This window comes from Nothoprocta perdicaria, unplaced genomic scaffold (assembly GCF_003342845.1).
Source record: "Nothoprocta perdicaria isolate Ctin4 unplaced genomic scaffold, notPer1 scaffold_263, whole genome shotgun sequence".
Taxonomy (NCBI): domain Eukaryota; kingdom Metazoa; phylum Chordata; class Aves; order Tinamiformes; family Tinamidae; genus Nothoprocta; species Nothoprocta perdicaria.
Window position 1 is genome coordinate 381,313 of NW_020455492.1, and position 21,938 is coordinate 403,250.

Genomic DNA, 21,938 nt, shown 5'->3' on the forward strand with positions numbered 1-21,938 from the left:
CAGGGTGGCAGCCGGGGCACCGGTGAACAGGAGATGCCACCTCGTTCATGCTGAACGGACAAACCTCACACAGAAAACGTGGCTCAGCACACTACATGTTAAAAGAGCAGAAGATAAAACAACGGGGGAGAAGATGCCACATGGGGAATACACATAGGCTCTAGCAGGCATCTCTCCTCCTAGAAGTCTCCTCTCCTGAGCAGTGAGACCTGAACAGCGAATGGAAACACTTCATGTTCTCCTGGCTASTTCCCAATCACTTCCGAGACAGGCGGCTATACTGTGCACTACAGGTAGGGCTACTCTAGCACTTCGCTCCCACCAGGAAGATCCTTAAAGCGACAAAAATATAACCCCCCAATCTCTGCTGCTTCAGCCCACATTTCTATTTCATGCTCAGAACAGAAGCCACAGAATTCACTGCAAGATTTGGCAAATTTAGTCACCAGATGGGAGTCACCATCATGAGCAATGAGCTGGCCACAACTAAAACTAATGGAAAAACCTGAAAGAATAGGTTTTATTAGTGGAAAAGTTAGGAGTCTCCCTATGCCTTTCTCCTCAGAGCAGTGAAATATTACTTTTGAAAGGGAAGAGAATTGCAAGATCTGCATCTACAGAAACAGGGGCCYGAGTACAGGAGCATGAAACTCCCCCACAATCATCTAACTTTTGCTATACACTAACCTCATAATTTAACATTAAATATCKGGCCTAGAAATAAGCAGCCATTTGGCATTTATACAATAACTGCATCAGTCTCAAGTTGCAAACCATCACCAAGCTGCAGGCACCACTGAACTTAAGTCTTTTGTCAAAGAAGTTGTCACCCTGGGGAAATTGAAGGCTTCTGTGAATGTGATGACATGGACTTTTTTTACATATAAATGTTGGCCACCTCTACCCAGATTTGATTACCTATTTGCTCCCAGATGAGAAGATTACTCCTTCCTAGAAACCCTGCCCTTGTGAGCTGTACAAGTTCAATRTCATGATTTGCATTAGAAAAATGCCATTAGTGCAATTAGTGAAAAAATTAGTGTGCATATATGTGTGTGTACAGGCACAAATGCATGTGAGCCCATTGCCACCAGGCTGTTCAGACTCAGTGTGACATGGAGGAAAACAGGAGGACAGAGCAGCGTCTCAGCCCTCCTGTTCAGAGGCTGGAAAGCAGGACGACAAACACTTCAACCACGCAGCACAGGAGAGAGAGAACACGACCAAAACTGAAGACAGAAACCCAGCCCCTGTTGTGCATTACTAATAGCTACCAAATGAGGCCTCAGGAAGGCACACTGCCCTGGAGCATGTGCCAGCTGCTAACACCAACATTTCCCAAACGGAAGTATTTTTAAATCCTCTTCAGATCTGCTGCATATTCAGATTTCATATCTATTTTGCTAGTCTTGTAAAAAATCCTACAGCTATTATTTCTTGATTATTACAATCCATATTAGAAGCCAGAGAAACAAGTGTGTGTGCGTGTCCCTGCTTCCAATCAGCAAAGGGGATCCCACRTGGAACCTTTAGAGCAGGGCGACCCCTTGGCAAATGCTCCAGGATCTAGCAGAGTGCGCAAGAAAAGCCAGCTTTGTGTCAGCAAACACTCACTTCACCCCGCGGGGTCTGCCCCTCTCCCGGGGTACATTTACTGGTCTGCAATTTAAATAGTCTCCAGCATCATGTTGGAGGCCTAGGGAAGCAGAACGGAGCTGTCAGGGCTCTGCTGAACCTTCACTGTGCCACGCAAAACCCTTGTCAACCCCAGCCACTTGAACCAGGATTCTTCTCCAGGCTTTCTGCACACACCAGAGGAAGGGAGTAGGCTGGGTGGGAAGGAAAAAAAAAAAAAAAGAAAGAAAAAAAGAACCAAAACATTCATTGCTCAGAATGTACCAAGCAGCTCCTGTGTATGTTACTTATTGCCGGGACCATTGCTTGATAGATTGAGTCCATCTCAGCCCACCTACTTTATAAGCTTGATTAAAAAGACCACCGCTGTGAAACAACGGCTACTGAGTAAAAACACCAGAGAACTTTCTGCTCTGGTGAGAAGTTTCATAACATCTTTTTTTTTCTTAAATAGTTGAAAAAATAATACTTTTATATTTAAAAACATTTCTATAATACCCTTATTACTCAAAAGCCTCATTCCTTGTGTATTTCTTCAGGCACCCCTAACACACACCACCTAGTCCCAGGGGAGAGCAGAAGTCTTCCTGAAGCCAAAGCAGATGCTTCCACTCTCAGCAGGATTGAGCAGGGCCCAGTAAAGCAATATAAACTCTCATCCTCTTGTTATTATTTTCAGCCAGCCCTTCAGCATTATTTGATGCCACACTGAAGAAAGAAACAAGTGTATAAATATATTAAAAAGGGAAAGAAATACAACCCCAAAGAATTAATGAACAGCTCCTTACCAGTAGACTATACTTTTTGTTGTCCATAAAGCACTCCGAGAGGGCAAAGAAAAAACACTGCCCTTCATCTGCCAGCTTCTTTTCATAGTTTTCATGAATATTTTCAAGGAGTGTTAATTTGTCCGACTTGGGCACGAAACTGCCATTATTAACACAAGAAAAAGAAAGTCCAGCTGCAGCATTAAAATGACCCTGTTTGCTATGTTGCTACCGCACAGCACCAGCAATGCCCCCACAGATGCACATACCTTAGGTAAGAATCAAAACTCCCTGAATAAATAGACTGCTTTTAATAAGTGACAGACGAGAAGCAGGTCTCGTGCACACAGTGAAGACAACTTTATGAGTGTAAGATGTGGGAAACTGGGGTAAAGTTAATATTTCTGCAAGACAAATGATTTTCCAGATCTTTTATAAAAGATACCTTTGGTTCAAGCCCAAACTCAGGCACATGGGACTTCAGAAGTCCAGAAAATTTTTCTGTATCATAAATAATTATTTCTGGATAAATATAATGAGACATGAAATTTGAGATTTCAAAGTTCTGTAATTCCATGAAAAAATAGAGAAGAAAATAATCTAGACATAGCATCTTAACAACATAAAGAATTCCAGTAAATACACATACAGAAAACAGGTTAAATGCAGAAGGTGCCAAGTAAAAAAAATATCTAAATCCTCTATTTTTTCCTCAATAAAGAGCTTTAAGCTCTATCCACTCTATTGCCTACCTTTTCAGATGTACTGTGAATACCGAAAAAATAACTATCAACCAAGCGCGTGTTCACAGGAGTGTAAATATACATATATAAATACATTTTAACATATAGAGATATAATAGGAAAGGTGTAGTATTTTTACATTTAGTTTCCTCAATTTGTAATCTCCTGTACTTTATCTGTCCCACTGGATGGTACAGATCACTTCAGATATGAAAAATAATGACTTTTCCTGAATCTGCTCATATTTGTTACATAGCTTCTTCATGAGGTTGGGAGACACCGAGGTCATTTTTCCATTTTCCTTTAAAATTCCTTTAAAACAATTTCTCTCAGTCTCCAAAAACTAAATRCCATTCTCAATGGGAATATGCTGAGGGCTGCTTCTCCCATGCTGCACTTTCTGCAGGTGCATCCCAAACTTCAAAGCAAATGCTTATACTTCCCTATTTTCAATACAGTAACGCTATTAAGGGGAAGTTTAATCTGATTGTTACTGTTCTGTAAGTTCACAGCAGATGAGAAAGAGGACAGCCCCTCACACACACACACACACACACACACACACACACACACACACACACACACAAACACACTGGAGAGCAGGTTCTGTTTTCTCCTTGGGACAGTAAAATCTTCAGGCTGCCTCCAGTTTCAAGTGCTGGAATTGGTCCCAATGAAGACAAATTAGAGGGCTGAGGGCACAGAAAATGGTCTATAAGGCTTCCTAAATTACATTTAACACACTGTGCTGCTGTGTGCCATATAAATCTCACTAGGGTGGATATGAGATAAGTGTTAATATATTTGAGTGCATAGGATTGCTAAGAAATTAAAAAAAAAAAAAACGAGCGATTAGGAAATATAAAACAAAAGGATCTGTTTGAAGTGTTTTATTTATAATACTTTCCTCTATTCMCTCTCATCTTTCCACCGGACGGATATGATAGCATGGATCAAGTTTCATAACAGCAGCTTACTTCAATTTCTAAAACCCTCACAAGTCACCCAACTCATTTGGAGGACACAGCAACACAATTTTGAAGTCTGTAGCACAGCAAGCCAGGAAGAACAGACCAGGGAGCACTATAATGCACGAATCCAAATGAGAAAGGCCACAAAGTTAATGCTACAGAGAAAAGGGGAGAGATAAAAAGAAGTTACCTACCATGGCAGCAGCACACGCAMGCAGAGCAGTAATCCATCTCATCAGCTTAATGACACGAGGGCAAGCGTACTCCATCACACACAATACCTATTTTGTTGTTTGTTTTTGTCATTAAACCTGCAGCATGCCCAACTCTTCCTAAATACGGCCACTCTTCCTATACAAGGGAATCAGGTATAGAAGTCCTAGGGCCAACATCCCTCCAYAGAGATCAATGTTTTCTCACCTCGCTCCTCTCCCCATCTTCTGACACGCACCCTTGGGAAGGGGGTTCCATTCATCAATCCATCGGGCAGGACACAGGCAGCAGGAGCACAGGCTCCCCTACATGAACTCACCGACACAACTCGATTCCAGCTGTCTGTTGGGGATGAAGCTCTTACAAAGATGCACCTTATCTAGCTACACTCCAGGTCAGCTCGACACAAATGCAGAAGCCTCATTGCTTATTTTAGTGCATTTAGTTCATTCCCAGGMCAACAACATTTGCTCAAGCTCAAACCTCCCTAGTTTTCCCCACAGCCCAGGTTTGAGCCTGGCAAAAGGTGATACACCAGCAGAGTCTGCTTGTCCTTGCAAAGGGCTGCGTAAACACAGGATTAGCTGAGCTTTGTCTCAAAGACTAACCAAAACTTGGTTTGCTTGTTACCAAAGAGAAAATTCAAATCATTAAGCACCAGCCTGCCCCTTAAGGGCTCCCGAGAAATMAGCAGCTCACTTGATATTAGCCACAAAAGACACTACAAGTAGCACTGATTCTGCTCAACTTCTGCCTGAACTGAATTGAATCCAGTTCAATGACTTCAAGACACAATGAAATGAGTTGAAAATGCACCCATTTATAACTAGATATTTTAGATAAATACCAGGATAGAGAATTGATATTGAATCTTCATTGTTAAGGCTACTGCTCAAAATATTTAATGCTAATTTATTCTAAACGTGAAACTCATTTATTGTAYGGGTGACTCTTATTTGTTCAGCCACTGAAACAGTTGTTATAAWACACATCTTTTTTTTATTTTGTTCTTTAAAAAAATCCATTTTATTTGCTCTACTAACTCCCAAAGTGTCAAATCCACTAAAAATTCAATTTTCCACTCTGCATAAGTTCTCCCCGAAAATATATGTTTTTAGGGTTTAGATTTTAGATCAATGGGATTGATGGGGTTTTTATAGAATCTGGCCTAAAATATATTCTACAATCTCTTATTTGTCATTGTAGTTAAACACACACCTAATATAACAAATTATTGCCCTACAGCCAGGATAGCTGGAGCACACACATTCACCTGCATTTCATAGACACCTATTTTGTGCCCGGACAAGACACAGCAGAACTTCTATCAGCTTATTAATGAGAACAGACACATCATTTTGTCTCYAAGAACTCGCAGCTGAAGTATGTCTATTCACTGACACACTAGATACAGAAAAAATGGCCATATTTACTTAAAATCAATTAACATTGCCTATTAAAATCAGTTACCCATATGATAATCCACATATTCACATACCCATAGAAGCTTTCTGCTCGAGGAAAAGAAAATACAAACACAAAATTCCGCACACCCCAAATATACTCCCTTCCTGGTTGTTACTCAAGTAATTCAGAAAATGTTTATCTTCACAGTGTCAGAAAGAACAATTCCATTACTTCTATCGTCTTAATAATAATAATACCAAGATATATGTGTGTGCTGAAACTCAAATGCAATATCACCCTTCTGTAACACCCATTCCCCTCAGAACATTTTTGTTCCTTTACATGCTGTTATCATAGAATACTTAAGGGTGGAAGGGACCTCTACAGGTCACCTAGTCCAACCCCCTGCTCACACAGGGTCACCCCAGAGAACGGGGCACAGGGCTGTGTCCAAGCGGGTTTGGAAGATCTCCAGAGAAGGAGAGTCCACAACCTCTCTTGGCAGCCTGTTCCAGGGCTCTTTATCAGAACGATAAATGCTTTCCRAGCAGTAGCAAGGATGCCAGAGCGCTGGGATTGTTCAAGGCCAGCTGAAACAAGGAAGGATCCAGCTCAACCTACCTTAGATATTTCTGGCTCCACTTGTTTCTTGGGTGTCTCTTTCGACTSGGGCCCTTTCGGTGTGTTCTTAACAGAGGGCGATTCAACTCCTTCTCCTTCAAGTTGCAGGTTAATATCTTCTGTGGGAACAGGATGATCAATACCATTGGGATTCAGATTGCAATGGATAGCTGGGAAAAAATTACAACAAACACTACTTAGGGAAAAACAAGCTGACATCACAAGCATTTATCTCCAAATATTCATAAATGCTACATGGTATCACTGAATCGCAGAATGGTTCAGGTTGGAAGGGACCTCTACAGATCATCTGGTCCAACCTCTCAGTAGCCAGACTGAAGTYTGATCACAGCAAAAGAATTATCTGTAGCTTGATACCAACTCAGGGAGAGCTATTTGAGGAAGAAAATGGAAAAATACCGCAGCAYTTTATAGTGCTATTTTATCCAGACTACTATGTATAACTGTTCCCTACTAGCATTGCTGCAGAGTCCAAGACCCTCAATTTACAGCTTTTACTAGTGGAGGACAATATATCCCCTGTATTTATCATTCAGTCCTACCYTTTTTTTCTTTTCTAGGCAGGTAAGTAAGGCTTTTCTATCACATTTTCCATTAACTGCTGCATTCTGTGTCCTAAACAATGYGAGATAAGTGAGCTGGGCCAGGAAGCCGCTCTGCCCATCCAACGCCTTACCCAGCTGATTCGCTCCCTTCAGCACTTTGCACCACTGCAAATTACCCCGCTCGCCACCCCAACAGGCAAGAGGGGTGTGCACTCTAGGAGAATATAACGAGGTGTGGACTAACGACAGCAGAATAAAGAAAGCAGACGGGGAAAAAATAAAACAAATCAAATGCAAACCATACCCAGAAATGCGCACACAACTATGGCAAGAGTTTAATTGGTTTCTATCTGAATTTTCACGGTCCCAGCATTCATGCAGAAGGCAGCTTTAACAACCTTTCTGGCGAGCATACAGATTGCTCAAATGTATTCATCCTGAAGCAACTTCCCTCTCATGCAGGTATTTGAATTTTCTGTATGCATTTCTAGGCAATTGTACTACCTCTACTGCCACTCATCATTTAGTGTCCAAGCCTCCCCCATATGCAGAAGAACTCTTGCTCAGAAGAACATTGCTCTCTGGTGCAGTGTTTCACTGACTTCAACAGAACCCCTTCCCCCCAAAATGCAAACCCAAAATAAGAGTTTTCCCTTAAAACTTGTTTGGTCAGAGAGCAGAAAGCAGAACTGTCATTTTCTGCCATCCTCACAATGAGCCCTGAAATTCTGTCAGGGAAAAGCAGCTCAAGCAGATGGAGAAGACAGAGAGCCCTTCAGCTACGGCACCTTTTAAAAAAATCCAGACGCTCGCAATCCAAATTAAAACAATTACTGTTATTAAAACAATCAAAGTAAACACCAAATCCAAGAAGTTTGCCTTTTCTCCTTGGGACTTGCAAAATATATATACGTTTGTGAAAGGTGCATGATCCGACAAGCATGTAGGCAACTTCATCAGCATGTTAGATGTGAAAATGTCTCCTGTCATCAAGTGAAGGGAACATCATGGAGGGTAGTAATTCATTAACAACAGTAAGTGATAGAAAGCAACCAAGCACAATGTGTTTTATTACAAACCACAACTGTTATCTCTCTCATTTTGTAAAGCAAATCCATCCAAATCCCTAAGAAAGGCAAAACCATCACTGGCCCACCAATAAGCACTAAATTAAAGCAAAAATAGAAAGAGAACTACTTCCCAGTCCCTTTTCCAGTCCTTTTTCCAGCTGTCGGGAAATCCAAAGATGCGATCACAAGCAGTCTTTTATAAAAGTCTCTTATAAGTGTGTGAAAACATCAGAGATGCTGCTCTAAATAGTTAATGCTTTAAAAGACAGCACGAAACAGGAGAGGGGGGAATCCTGAGATGCTCTCCTGCCCGGCCCAGGGCGAGTCCTGCAGAGGATCCCGCTGGGGAGGGAAACACAAGGAATCYATGTGAGCCTGGGAGGGGAGCAGGGTTTCTAACAGCTGCCASGGAGACACTCATAGGAGGAGGGCCAGCTAAAAACACTTCCTCAACAAGGGATCCTTCCTTTGTTTAGGCTTAGTCTAGTTGTAGTTTTGCCTTCAAACATAACTGAAAACCCTCCAGCAAGGTCTTTYGGAACCTGGGTTTCCCTTTAGGGACAAATTTCTCAAAACCAAAAACTTTTTGTTATCAACAAAGGGAAAAAAGGCACAAAAGGAAAAGGTATCTACAACACTTTCCATGCCTGCTTAATATCTGGCATCTTCCTGCCTCCTTTAATAAAGACCAGACATTTGATACCTCAAGCGTTCTTACAGATCCTAATGTCCCAAAGCAAGCAGCTTCCCAAGTCCAGCTTCACTGGGTGCCTCTTTTTTCCTTTCTCAAAGCAATTTTGTAGGCTGGCTGAAGGCAGCACAAACCCAAATCTCACAGGTCTGCCATTGCCTCTCAGCGAGAAGGGAAAAATAAATGACTGTTTTCAGTTACTTTTTTTTTTTTTTTTTTACACACACCATTTTTCCCAGCCATACTACCTCAGTCAATCCACAACATAAATGCATAAATCCAGATAATCTCAGCAGTGGCATTACTTAACTTTTTRAGTCCTATATTTCTTGCCCTTCCTGGATTTTGCTCTTACCGTTGCAACAAGACTACGACAGAAATAAGTCTCCTGAGCACAACTGCTGCTTGATTCTTCCCTTGCAAGACCTCCTTCTGTGWCAGAGAAAAAGCAAAATCCTTTTTATTTCTGCAGTGACACTAATAGGATTCACCTGCTCTGGCTGTGCTGCCTTTATGGGGAAAGCTATGCAGAGCCTGCCAAGCTGTTATGATGAAGGACTCTTTAGGGTACGGTTCAAAGAGATGCTATTTTGTGGTTCTATTTACACGAGCATGTCTAAACCCCAGAAAACTACCTGAGCTCTCTTAGCTCATACCTATCAGAAAGGAATAGGAAATCAGTAAAGCCTGCTTTGTTTATTCACCACACCACAGCAAAGACAGATACGATCTGCCACAACAGACTTCTCCACAGCCTGATGCAGATGGAAACTGTCGGCTAGCAGACAGACTTAAGTCAGTTCCCCTCCTTCACAACAAACGGGAGCGAACACAGCTATGTTGTATAAAGTTCCTTTCCGGCACATCCTGCTCCGGAAGAACAGCAGGGGCTGGAAATTAGTAGGGAAAGACGCTTGGTAAGAAATGGGGAGGGGAAAAAAAAAAGGAAAAGGAAAAATCTCCAACTGTCTCCTGCAAGGATCTTGCCTAGCCAGAAGACTGCGGTATGTATCCTTTAACCATTCCTAAAGCTCAGCCCAACCCCAGTCCAGGCAGGGTTTGGCTGCCAGCCCCTTTCCATGCTCCCTAGAGGGAAGTCAGGAGCACAAAGGGCCTGGGCAGCGCCCGGGGAGCCCCGTGCCAGCTGGGAGCTTCCTGTGCTCCTGCTCCTCCCTTCCCTGGGGCACCACACAACCCGGAGCAGGGAGGAGGGTAGGAAAAGCCTTCTGGCTTGGAGAAGACTTACTGTGCGTTACAGGGAACAAACAGCACAGTGTTTCTGGCAACATGCTAGCGCAGGCAGCACTTGGATGGGTGGAAAAAAATGAACTTGCATGSCAAGATGCTGCTCGAAATCCTGGTGCCTTCAGAAAGCACCTTTCTCAAGTCACTAACATTAGGCTGGGGTGAAAAGAAAATCTTTATATGGAAAGAGTTCAGCTTCTTCACCCTGTCACAGGCTTGGCTTGCAGTAATGGYAAAGCCAGGACTAAACACTTCCCTCTAGGAAGACAGCTCTAGAACAAGATCCTCAGCATGAGGAGAAGGAGGAAAAAGGAGAGGTGAGAATAAGGATCATCTGTCGCTTGGCAAAGCCAGTATCTCTTGGTCAACAGTGATCAGCTCGTAGCTACTTTTGTTTTTCTCCAGTACTGCTGTTCTTCTCCAGTGCTGCTTCCATCTCTCACGCACCCAGAGCCTAAGCAGAAAGAGCATTTGCTTGCACAGATCTGTTATTTCCTGCAGCCACACAGCAAATGCAGCATTTCCATCTCTATGAGACACAGGTCTAATTCTTCACCGCCATAATTCTTCCCTTTCCAGATTTGTTAAAAGCGGGGAAAAAGGTCAAGGTTTGGTCCATAATAATATAAGTAACTAACTCCCGAATTAGCACCTTTTAGGCAATTTTAGCTAGGTAGTATCAACTCTAAGCTTCAGGATCAACTATACAAAACACAAAGACTGGCAGCTTCCAGGTTAAACATCTCTAGAGCTGCGTTTAAGAAGCTCTCACAGAAGAGCCTGTATCCCACTATCAATCCCCTGACTGCCACAAATTGCCCGTTTTATCACAAGCCAACTTTTCCTTTTGAGCCTTCTCCAAAACACAAGCCCTACTGCACTCCGCGCTCCCCTCAGCTGACTCTTCTAAACTGTAAAGCTCATTTCTCAGGACTTCATGGCATTCTCTTGGAAGAGGCTCTCACTACAGACACAGAAGTTTCCTGCTAAAATACTCTCCTCGGACCTTGGCTTATGCAGCAAACCCTGTGCATTCTGACCCTGTTCTTGTATCATCGCTTTGGCAATGGCCCTACTTTCTCTGTACATCTTCATTCCACCATATCAAAGCCACCTTCTAACTCCTAGACTTTAAAAGTCTATCAACAGAGCAATTCTACTTCCAAATCAGTTGACTGAATCAGCCTAATACCACTAGCTCTCAGCAGTATCACTAGATTTTGAAACAGAATCCCTGCTAATATTCTCCCATATAGTCTCATCACTCATACATCATCCATATGTCTCRGTAATATCATTCTTTATCCAGTTTCAGGTAAGTCTGACATTCTCTCTTCCCTAATATCCACACAGTAGACAGCCTGCTGAAATCCCCACCTAACAGCTGATAATGCCTCTTTTTGTGCTTCCCAGCAATTGCTACCAAGCTGGGATCGAAGCTTCCTGGGGTGGGAACTCTTTGTAGGGATGGCGCAGGTGGATGGATGTTTTGTTTTCCAGAACCTTCAAGAAAACACTGCTGAAAATGGTCAAGTTACAGAAACCTGGAATTCTGGGATAAAACAGTAGATGGAGCACCCAGAATRTAAAGATGACCATGTTTGCCCTAAAAAAACAGGGAAGAAACAAAAATAATGTAATACACTAGTATATTTTTTCATAGGCTGGAATATAAACCCCAGTCCTTTCCCGGGAGACAGGACAAGACAATTTGTTGCCCTCCAGAAGCTGCTCTGTGCAGCAGCACTYGCTGCCCACACAGATGCCTATGGCAGATCCAACGGAGCGCTCCAGGGACAGTGCGGATGCTGTGCCTCCCTAGCTGCCTTCCTCCCATGAGTCTGCCTCGCCGATGGCGAGCGGCCAAGAGACAGCTTGTCCGAGCACGCCTGACATTGTGCAAAGTCACCAGGAACCATAATAAGCTGCTGGCACCTGGGGACAGGCCTCATGTTTTACTAAAGGACACTCCACGAGTCCTGTCCTGAGAGAAACCTCAGAGGCTTTCCAGAAGACAGCCCCAAAAACCACAAAGTTTTGGATGGAAAGTCTTAGCCCATGTGCAGGCTCAAGGCTTAGCTGATAAATCTGTGTTCAATCTGTGCAGCTCAGTGCACTCTGCTGCCTACTGTGTCAAACCTTTCATAAGCGCCTGGTTCAGTGGGAATATGCTGGCTTGCTTAAAATTTTAAGCAGATCAATTAAGACTACATTAAAGCATATTTGGCAAGTGCTTGAATTACATTCAATAACAATTGCTCTATTCCGAAAAGCGATGGAATAAAAATAGCATCTTCTTACTCATCTGTGCTGTTCTGTGTGCATCACAGTCATGTGCTTTTAGCTTTTGCTCTTTAGAGACAAAAAGCAGACACGGGAGCCATCCATCCAAAAATCTAACAATCCCTAGAAAACCTTCAAACGTTAAACACTTGCAAACAAGCTCCGCTTTGTATACTCACAGCGCAGACTTTGTTGTATGATGCTAGGAGATAAGTCCCTATAACTCACCGGTTACTCCCTTCAATAAAACGCTGCTTAGTTAGGAAAGAGATGCCAGTGAGCACATCTCCAACATCAACAAACTCRGGTTACTCATAACAGGAGCTCTATATAAAGGATCCAAAGGTCTTTTCAGTCATCTGGAAACTACACGAAGCTCATGACGATCACAGCAGACCCCTGGGTAGCARGGGTCCCCCATCCTGGGGGTCCCCTATTTGTCCCTTCTATCTTTGCCTGTTTATTTGTCAAAGGCCAAATCTCCAACCATGCAAAAYTCCACAGGCAGCTTGTTCAGTTAGGCCTTCACAAGCTTCCACATGCTGCATTTCAGAACCAAGTGGTCAAGGAGTAACATCCGGGTTATTTGCTTGACAATCTCTRCAGTCTGATCAAATCCAGACTGTAAACAGACTAAATTCAGAGAAACATTCACATAGTGATTTAGTTTCAGACTAAGACATTTGATTACAACAAATGAGCAAGAGATAGCCACACTGCAAAGCCCTTCCCAAGCTTCCAGAAGTTTGTAATTCATTGGTAATTTTGAATATCTCTAAAACACACAAAATATTTTTAGGATTACAACTGATCTAAGTAGTCATTACCCCCTCTACAATCCTAAAAAAAAAAAAAAAAAAAAAAAAAAAANAACAGGAATTGAAACAAAAGCTAGAGATCCTCTTAACAAGTACCATCCAACTTAGGATTATTTTGACTACTTTGACAGAAATCTATTCACAGCAATGAACAAATACAACACTCAGGTAACCTGTCAGCATCATCAGCTAGTTTCTAGTTTTGATAGAATTCATGGCTTCTGCCTATAGGAATTATTTCTCCATGAAGTCTGATCTATAGCTGATGTAAATCAGTTCCCATGACCTGTCATTTTGGGCCAGCTGGAGCTGCAGACCAAGCTCTGTAGGAATCCTACCTGCTGCTTCCTTTGCACCTGGTAAATACTGCTGGAATGCTGGCAACACGCTGAGGAAGTAACTTAAAGATTTTGCCTAACTCTGTTTCTCCAATCTGCCAATCTAATGCTAGGAAACTAGCAGCATTCGCACAGCCAGGCAGCCCCAAAACAGGACCATGGCACATTAATGAGTTTAACAAATGATTAATTCTTACAACATACGAAGTTTAGCATCRAGTGTTTGTCCAAGCAATGGAACACGCGCTGCATCTTTGTCGAGCTGGGGGATAAACTGAAGGGCAAGAGGAAAGATGACTCTGCAAGAAGAAAACAGGCATTGAACTGGATCAAGGAGGGCAACAGGTAGGAAGAAGATATAGGCAGAAAGAGATGAAACTTTCAAGCGGAAAGAGATGAAACTTCCAGAGGAAGGCYGTTCATTTTAGTCTGTAATTGCAGATTTAAGGGTTTTAGCTCCTTCTGACTTATCAACTGCAACATTTAAAGTAACTGCACTCCTGACATCAGCTAGTTCTGAACAACTGCTACTTCACCCCATTTGCTCTTGCAGAAGAAAYACTCATTTTTGAATAATCCAAAAGCAAAGAAGGTGCTCATAACTAAAGCCAAAGGTTACCCCCAAAAAAGTAAACAGTATTAGACAATCTGCAACACTCCGCATGCATCTCCTACAGTCGCATCAGTGACAAGTGGTAGTTGATGTCGTAATGAACTTGTACAGCATCATCAGGACTGTTWTCAGGAAACAAGAACGAGCAACCCAGTAGTTTCATCCTTAACCAAACAGAACAGAGGTCTCCTATCTCTGCTGAAGCCCATACAAATCATGAATTTGTGAGAGATTAAAAACTCCCTACTACTCCTCAGAACACTAAACCACAAATACTAATCATCATCTTGCCTATCTTTTGAGACTCCCATTTTATGTATTTAAGTTTACTAAGTTAAGAGATTTACTCATGCATTTTAGACAATTTTTCTACTGGAAACTACTTGTTCTTTTTTTTGTGTGTGGTAACATCCACTTTCTGTCTCCTCCAGTTCATAGACATCAGCAAATACTCTAAACCCAAGATGCTGTTGCACCTCAGCATACAGGCTGCACAACATCACAACCCCAGGTAGACCTCCGAGCTTCCCCAACACAAGTCCTGCCTTCTGGAACAGCAACAGAATTAAATCATGAAGAACAGAGAAATCGCCTGGATAGCCAAATTATTTCTGAAGAATTGTCTCTTTCCATGTTAAGCACAGGCAGCTCTTGATTTCAACCTGGCTACGGGGAAACTCATTGAGCAGCAGCCCAGTTTGGTGGATTAAGCACGGCAAATCTACCACYCATCCCACACAGACAGAGGGGAAGAGGAAAATGATGGTGCCAAAGAGAGCGGGGAGGTACGCAGGGCAGAACGGACTTAGTGCACACAGCCATAAAGGACAATAAGCCATAGGCACCAGTTACATAACAAAACACAATTTGAAATTTGGAGTGGATTGCAGTACAGAATTGGTTGGCAATTAATTTTGTAAAATACTTCCTTCCTTTTTTTTTTTTTTTTTTTTAATTAGAAGGCTTATGCCAGCATTTATTAAACTCCTTCTGAAAAATAAGGCCAGTCTTGAAGATTTCAAAGATGTTGGTAAGATGTACAGATTTGCAGGATGGGAGTGCTATAGGAGATAGGATGGCAGTGCATAAAAATACAAAAATTAGTAGGGAGGTAGAGATAGAAAAGATGAAGAAYACACCTAGCAAAGAAACAAGGCTTCACTAGTCCCACTATTCCCACAACAAATTCATCTTACCTGCAATCACCTAATAAACCCTTTCTAAATCAGGAAATGAGCCAGCCACATTTCAGTACAACTTGTATTTCTAAAGAGTGCTTCATCTCTTGCCCTAATAGCACGGTTACTCAATTCCATAATCAGCAAGTGTTACATCAGAAACCTCTTCTGAGTGCTGGGAGCCTGTCTAGCACATAGCACAGGTATCAGGCACACGCAGGAAAGACACACACTCTTTATCACTGCCTCAGCTCCAGTAAAGCCTCCCTTCCCCCCAAATGTACCACAAACCTCTGCTTTTATCAAGTACCACAGGGCAAAGGCAAAATCTACTGAACATACGGAGCACAAAGGGCTGCGGTTCAGCTGTGAATTCAGATTTTATTTACCATCCTATGCATGATGCACAAAGTCATCAAAAGGCAAAGGAAATGTATAGTTATCCCATATTCTCACCAGCATAACTATTTTCTGATCTGGCCATTGACTTGTTTTCAGTTCTGCCTTGTTTCTGTCTTCTTCAAAGTCACCTCTTTTGTCATTCCTTGAGATTATCCCTTTCCTTACACATTTAATGAAAGGGCTGGAAATGTCTTTTTTCCTTTCCCCAGCAAAATTCTTTACCTCCTACTGCTTGCTCATACCACTGTATCCTCCTCACTCCCATAACCCAGCTGATTCCTGTCGCAACAAACAGCTGGCTGCGAGCACGCAATTATTTTGCTGGAGGAAAATACAGCAGAAAGCTTCTATTTACACACATTAGGATTCTTCTTTCTTCATGTTTCTGAAACTGCACTATTAAAAGTCTGCTTCTTGCTTTTACTAGGTTATTTGCAGAGAAGCATTCCCAGCTCAACTAAAATCCCCTCTAGCAAAAGAAAAGGGAGGGAAAAAAAAGGAAAAAAAAAAAAAGAAAAAACCTAAAGAGAGGCTACACTTGATCCCAAACATCTTCCTGAAGCCCTCTCCCTACCAACCAGGTACTCCTTGAGAGGTTTTAGATCATGTAATCAAATACAATGCTTCCTTCAGTCCATACTCAGTCTGTTGTCCACCTGCTTGCAGCTGCCTTCACCCAGTGGTAGCAGACATGAGGGTGAATTGCTGTTCTCAGAGCAGTGTAATGAACCCACTATTCACTGCTGAATTTAATTCATGCTGCACAGATAATATYCAGCCACTGACTGCACCTCCTTTATCATTCTTCATAGTCCTTTTGCCACAAGATKCTTCTGAAGAGGGAGAGGACCCATGCAAAACCGAGGGAACACACAATGCACCCACGATACAAGGCACTGCTGGTGAAAGGCACAGAACTGCTTTGTTTTAGGCTTTCCTCAAGGTCTCTYCTGGACCGTATTTCACCTCATTTCTGCAGGGTGGTAGAGTCTACTCACACCGCCTACTTAGATACTACCTTCCATGCTGAGGCCTGTCACAAAACTCTCTGCAGTTTGCCCTTGCCCCTGCCACGGGAACAGCCATTCTCCTGGAGACACCTCCATAGCTGCAGTCTGGCTCTAGACCTCTCCTTTACCTTCTCCCACGCACTAATCCCAATGATTTGATATAGCCAATGTTACCATGTTGCACAGCAGTATCAGCTCATATGTATCTCTATTATGTATCTCATACATCACTACTCCAGCTGTAAACAATTTTATAGCTCAGTGCCCAAGTGCCCATCCACCCATCGCCTTCCTGGTGACGTGGATTACCCTCTCCAAATTCTGCTCTCAGTTACTTGATGCAAATCTAGAATAGCTCCACTTCATTGATGGGTGAATCTGTCCTGGTTGCACATGAAATAAACTACTAAATTCTGTCATAAAAATTATCAGGTTCAGATAGACCGAGAGCACAGCTAGCCCAATAAGCCATTCCTTAAGCAAACAATCCGAGAGCAGAGAATACATCAACTGATCTTTCCTAGACAAATCAGGAGTGTCCTAAGTTTGAAGGCTGCACCTAAGCAATTGTAGGGCTGCATTCTTAAGGTAAAAACGATGCTTTTCATACAACATACAGCTCTATTGTTGTGCTTTGTGAACTAGTTTGAAAACTARTTCTCTTGACCCCTGAAATTCTATTTGATATTCTGATTACCACCTACCAGGCAGTTTCAAAAGACTTCAAAATGACTTCATTACCTGTCCTGGGACCACCCAAGCTGCAAAGGAGAAAACACTGGGGAGATCTTCATAATGTGCATAAATACACAAGGCAGGAAGAATAAAGAGATGGAGCCCGGCTTTTCTCAGCGGTGCCCAGGACAAGAGGCAAGAGGCACAAACCAAARCAGGGAAAGCTCCAGCAGAACACAACAAGGCAGCTCTTGATGTGAGAGCTGATCAAACACCAGAACACTGCTCTGTGCACTCAGCAATACTCCTCCGGCAGCTCTGCCTCTGCAAACTAGCTGTGCACTTCCCGAGTGCCAGGGGCAGGATCACAGCTCAAGGCGCTGTCCAGATGCCTGARGCTGCACCCACTAGCAAGACTTTGGAAGATTTCTTGGACATACCCCACTCCAAGGCTACGAGCTGAACAGCCCGCACCCTTCTGCAACTGTTACACTTGCATGCCACTTAGCTACYGTGCCTTTCTTTGAGTTGCTCACTACTGCTCTCCTATGAGATATCCCCCGACACCCTAGTGCTCAGAAACACAAAACTCTGGCACCTGAACAGTGTGCCCTGGCCTCATGAGTTGAGCTATCAAAGAGGAACAAGACTACACAAGCTACTTAGATACTACTTACTATGCTGAGCCMTCTCACAAAAGTCTCAAGAAGGAAGGAGAAAATGACCAAATAATCAGCAAGTAACATCCACCCACGGCTGAGGCTGCAGGGCAGTGACATCTCTGTAGCCCCGGTTTAACTTGGGAACTGCCTGCCCGAACAGAAGGAACCTCCTGCACTCCAGCTCACAGACTCCCCATACATGCCCGAGACAGTAAGGAACCTACCCAAAGTAGGAATGTGCAGTCCCAAACAGGCTCCTAGAATTACACAGCTACGTTATTCCTTTGGGTACACCTGAGACACAGCTCATTTCTACAGGCGGTGAGTTGTGATGGGGCTGACTCCTTTTTTTACTTCTTATTTTTTTAAAGGTAGCACCTCAGATGGGAGAACGCTTCAAAGTGCTTGGAGGCAGACAATGCTTGACCACCAAGCCACATGCTCGCCAAGGAGCGGACATGAAGCAAGCCCCATCTTCTGCAGCTAGGCTGTGGCTGAGTAGGAAAGATGGGCCAAGATGCTGCAGCCCAACAGGGAGCCTGCCAGACACAAGGGGATGGGAACGGACCTATGTACTAACACCAATAATCCTGTAACAGCTTAATGCATTTTTGCAACAGTCACTAAATCTCCTAAATGTCCACCTCTGTGCTGTCAGTCTCCTGTGCTACAACCCAATGTGACAGTTTCAACTGGAAAGATGGACTGTGATCTCAGCCCTACCTCCAGCTGGCAGTTCTCTGCATCCTTCAAGCTACGAAGCAGGTGAGACCTATTAAGGAAAGCACAAGATGGAAGCACATGCTATTTTCAAATGACAAGATTTGTGACTTCTTTGCTCCACAGACAATTAGGTGTGCTGAAAACATCTATTAGATCAGATTCCCTGGAAATGTAACGGTTGAGAGTCTGAGCCTGGAGTGGGCATAGAGATAAGCAAGGCTGGATATCTCAAAACTTGGGCAAGATTATTGTAATTCTGGGCACACCTCGGAACAGCATACAAGGTACCCAACACTGAAACTAACATCTAAGTTGTCCTTTCGATGGTCCTAAACCCACTTTGACGTCCCTGGCAGACTGCCATAGCAAGTGTAGGTGCACGCAGTACCTCAAATCTCTGGGGAAATACAGGGCAACATTTACCATGAGTTAAAGTTTGCTGAGCACTGAAGGCTTTCCACTGAGCTCTACCATGGGGCTGGAACTCACAGGACTGCTTTGACACGCTCACAGGCTGCAAATAAGCTCAGTTTTGCAGCAGTTTACCCTGCTTTGACATCCCAGAAGGCTCTAACCTCTTTCATAAATCTCTGCTCTCCCTCACGGTTACTGAGGAGCAAAGGCAGGGCCATTCTGTCACCTGTAAGCCAGCAAGACCCCATGGAGAGAAAAATATTCTCCAGCACATAGGTCCAGAGTCTCAACAGCACCACACCACTAAAGGAGAGCCACAAGACAGCAGAGAACTAACCTTTCACCAGCCTTCAGGAGGAGACTAGCAATTAATGAATTTGTATATTTCAAAGTCTATACACAAGAAGAAAGATGGCAGACCACACTTACTAGGAAACCACTCCGTGATATAATTAGCAGTTTTTTGCTCAAAATCTCAAGGATGATGCAGGTCAGAACTGCGTGGGGTGTGACAGTAGTATGGGGGATTACCTGCGTGCAGCAGCTGGCTGCTGCTGTCAGGCTCGTGCTTACCTGGGCAATAAACATGGGGAAAACATCACCCRTCTCTCTCCTCCTCTACCTCTGCTGCATAAGAGCAGGAGAAAAATATTTCCGAGAACACTGTAGCAAAGATCAAAAGCCTTTTTCTACTGACTCTGACCTAGTTCTTTCATTCTCACTAGAAGGAAGGGGGGAAAAAAAAAGCACACTTAAAGGAACACTGTCAAAACTGTTAGGTCTAAAAATAGTCCTGCTTGGCAGTGCTCCCGTCTAAATGGGCTCATATTAAGGAGTGCAAAGGGACAGTCGGGCAACAGATGTTGGCTTCGGCCAGGAACTCCCATGCTCCAGGATCCRCAGTTCCCTCGTGCCCCAGGGACCCCTCCAGGGACCAGTCAAACCCCAGAGGTAGCCACTTGGAAGTCTATCCAAAAGCCAGTGGACCCAGTCACCCCAAAGCCTTATGAGACTCCACGGAGAAGGGCTGCAGACTCATGGAGGCTCCTGGGCGAGCACCCAGAGAGTGCAAGGCTGGAGGGCCTCCCCTTCAGCCACACTTTTCTAGGCTCTCCGCATTTCTAAGCTCCCAGATCTCACATACAGCAGGGTACATTCTCAAGGTCCCAAACACAAAACCAGGAAAACATTTTCCCAGTGAAAACAAATGAGAAAAAAAAAAAAAAAAAAAGAGCACTCTGTGTTTCTCAAGACCAAAGCATTTCAAGATTGGCAAGCTGGCGTTTCTCTACTCTTATCACATAGAAAATCCTCCGACAACTTTATCTCTGCCTAGTTTTCACAGAGCACGAGCCACACGCAGTGAAGAATATGGTAGCAAGGATAAGCAACCTGAGTTTGCCCAGCAGAAGCTGCAGTGTCCTAAGCTACCTGCCAAAAGGCATATATCACGAGAAGAACACGGCCCACGCCCAGGACTGTGATACTGTTGAGATAAAAGCACGCTTTTAAGCACAAAGAACCACAGTCCCAACAGAAAGTTGTTGGTAAGAACAGGCCTTACGTACGCATGCACTGTGTGCTCATGAAGTAGTCACAGCCACAGAGCTRCTTTGCTTGGAGAAGTCAGTAGTCATCTCGCTGCACTAGTGACAGGAACAGAGTTACACAGCAGTTAGAAGGCAAAAAAATATTGGGAGAAAAGTTAAAATGGAGGTGAAGAGAAAATACAGACAAGAGGACCTACTTTGATTCACTGCGCCAGGGATGCATCCTGGTAGAATATAGAAAGGGTTAAAGAAAGAAAAAAAGCCACCTATATCTGCTGAGGAAGAAGTGCTGCTTCCCAAAGGTTTAGCAAAGCTTTCTTTCATTAATATTTACAAAGCTTTTAACGATTCTCAGATGGAAGACACTGCAGAAAYGGCAGAAATTGTTAGAGACCTGAAAGAGCCCAGCAAACAGACTGAGAAGGCCTTCAAGCGAATAAAGGCAGAGCACTAAAAGGGGCTGCTGCTGGCATGGGCACCATCTGGTGCATGGCAGTCCATTTCATTAGCGTTCCCACTCCCAGGCATGCATGTCCAGTCCACGATGCTCAGCCTGTTCCCACAGAAAAGGCTGCACTTCTTTTCAGGACCACTAGCTTCTTTCCTTGTATCATTATAGTCTTCAAAACCCTTCAGTAAAGTGGCCTGTGCAAAAGGAAAGCGATGGACGCATGGAAAGGCTTAAGGTTTGGGGTGGACTTTGGAGGCACAGAGAAGCCTTTTAAGAAATAAGCTGGTTTTATCTACCCCGCTTTGAGTTTGCCTGTGAGGTCGGTCTCCAGGGGCACTGAGCTGTCCACTGGCTTCAGCACCCACCGCTTTCACTGGGTGACCGGCGGGCCCAGGCAACTCCAGCTGGGCTTGCAGCAGTGTCAGGCTGAGCCACAGACCCCAGCCCTGCTGGGAAACGAAGCTCAAGCCCGCCTCGGGACAAGCTCACCAAAAAAGCGACATACACCAAATTAACCGGAGGAGGTCGAAGGCAGGTGGCCTTCCTAACACTGTGGACTTTGGAAGCCTTCCTGAGGGAAAGCAACGGGGGCCCCACGCCCGGGCACCCCCAGTGCCTTGTGCTGCAGCGCCGAGGAGGTGGTGAAGGCCACAAGTCGATGGCAGYCGGGAAGGAGGCACCTGCCTCGTCCACACGCCTGGCCTCGCTCAGCTCCCCGCGGCCTCGCCGGGAGGAAACAGCCAGGGCCGGTCGGGGACAAGAGCCCAGCGGCCGCGAGGGCCCCTCGCCGGGCGGCCTCCGGCCACCTCCGCGCCTCGGGCAGGTGCCACGGCCGCCACGCGCCCGACGGGGCTCCCGGGGACACGGCGGGCCCGGCCGGCGGCCGCGGGGA

The 21,938-nt window shown here is 44.2% G+C and overlaps 1 protein-coding gene across 1 annotated transcript in view; it reads right to left on the reverse strand.

The window, feature by feature from the left end:
• SAMD12 (sterile alpha motif domain containing 12) overlaps positions 1–21,938 on the reverse strand; it is a 165,351-nt gene that overhangs the window by 141,689 nt on the left and 1,724 nt on the right. The window contains exons 2-3 of the mRNA XM_026040732.1: positions 21,552–21,617; positions 6,358–6,527 (exon numbers count right to left, since the gene is read on the reverse strand). Coding sequence (XP_025896517.1) covers positions 6,358–6,527; positions 21,552–21,617 — 236 coding nt within the window. The remainder of the gene's footprint in view (positions 1–6,357; positions 6,528–21,551; positions 21,618–21,938) is intronic.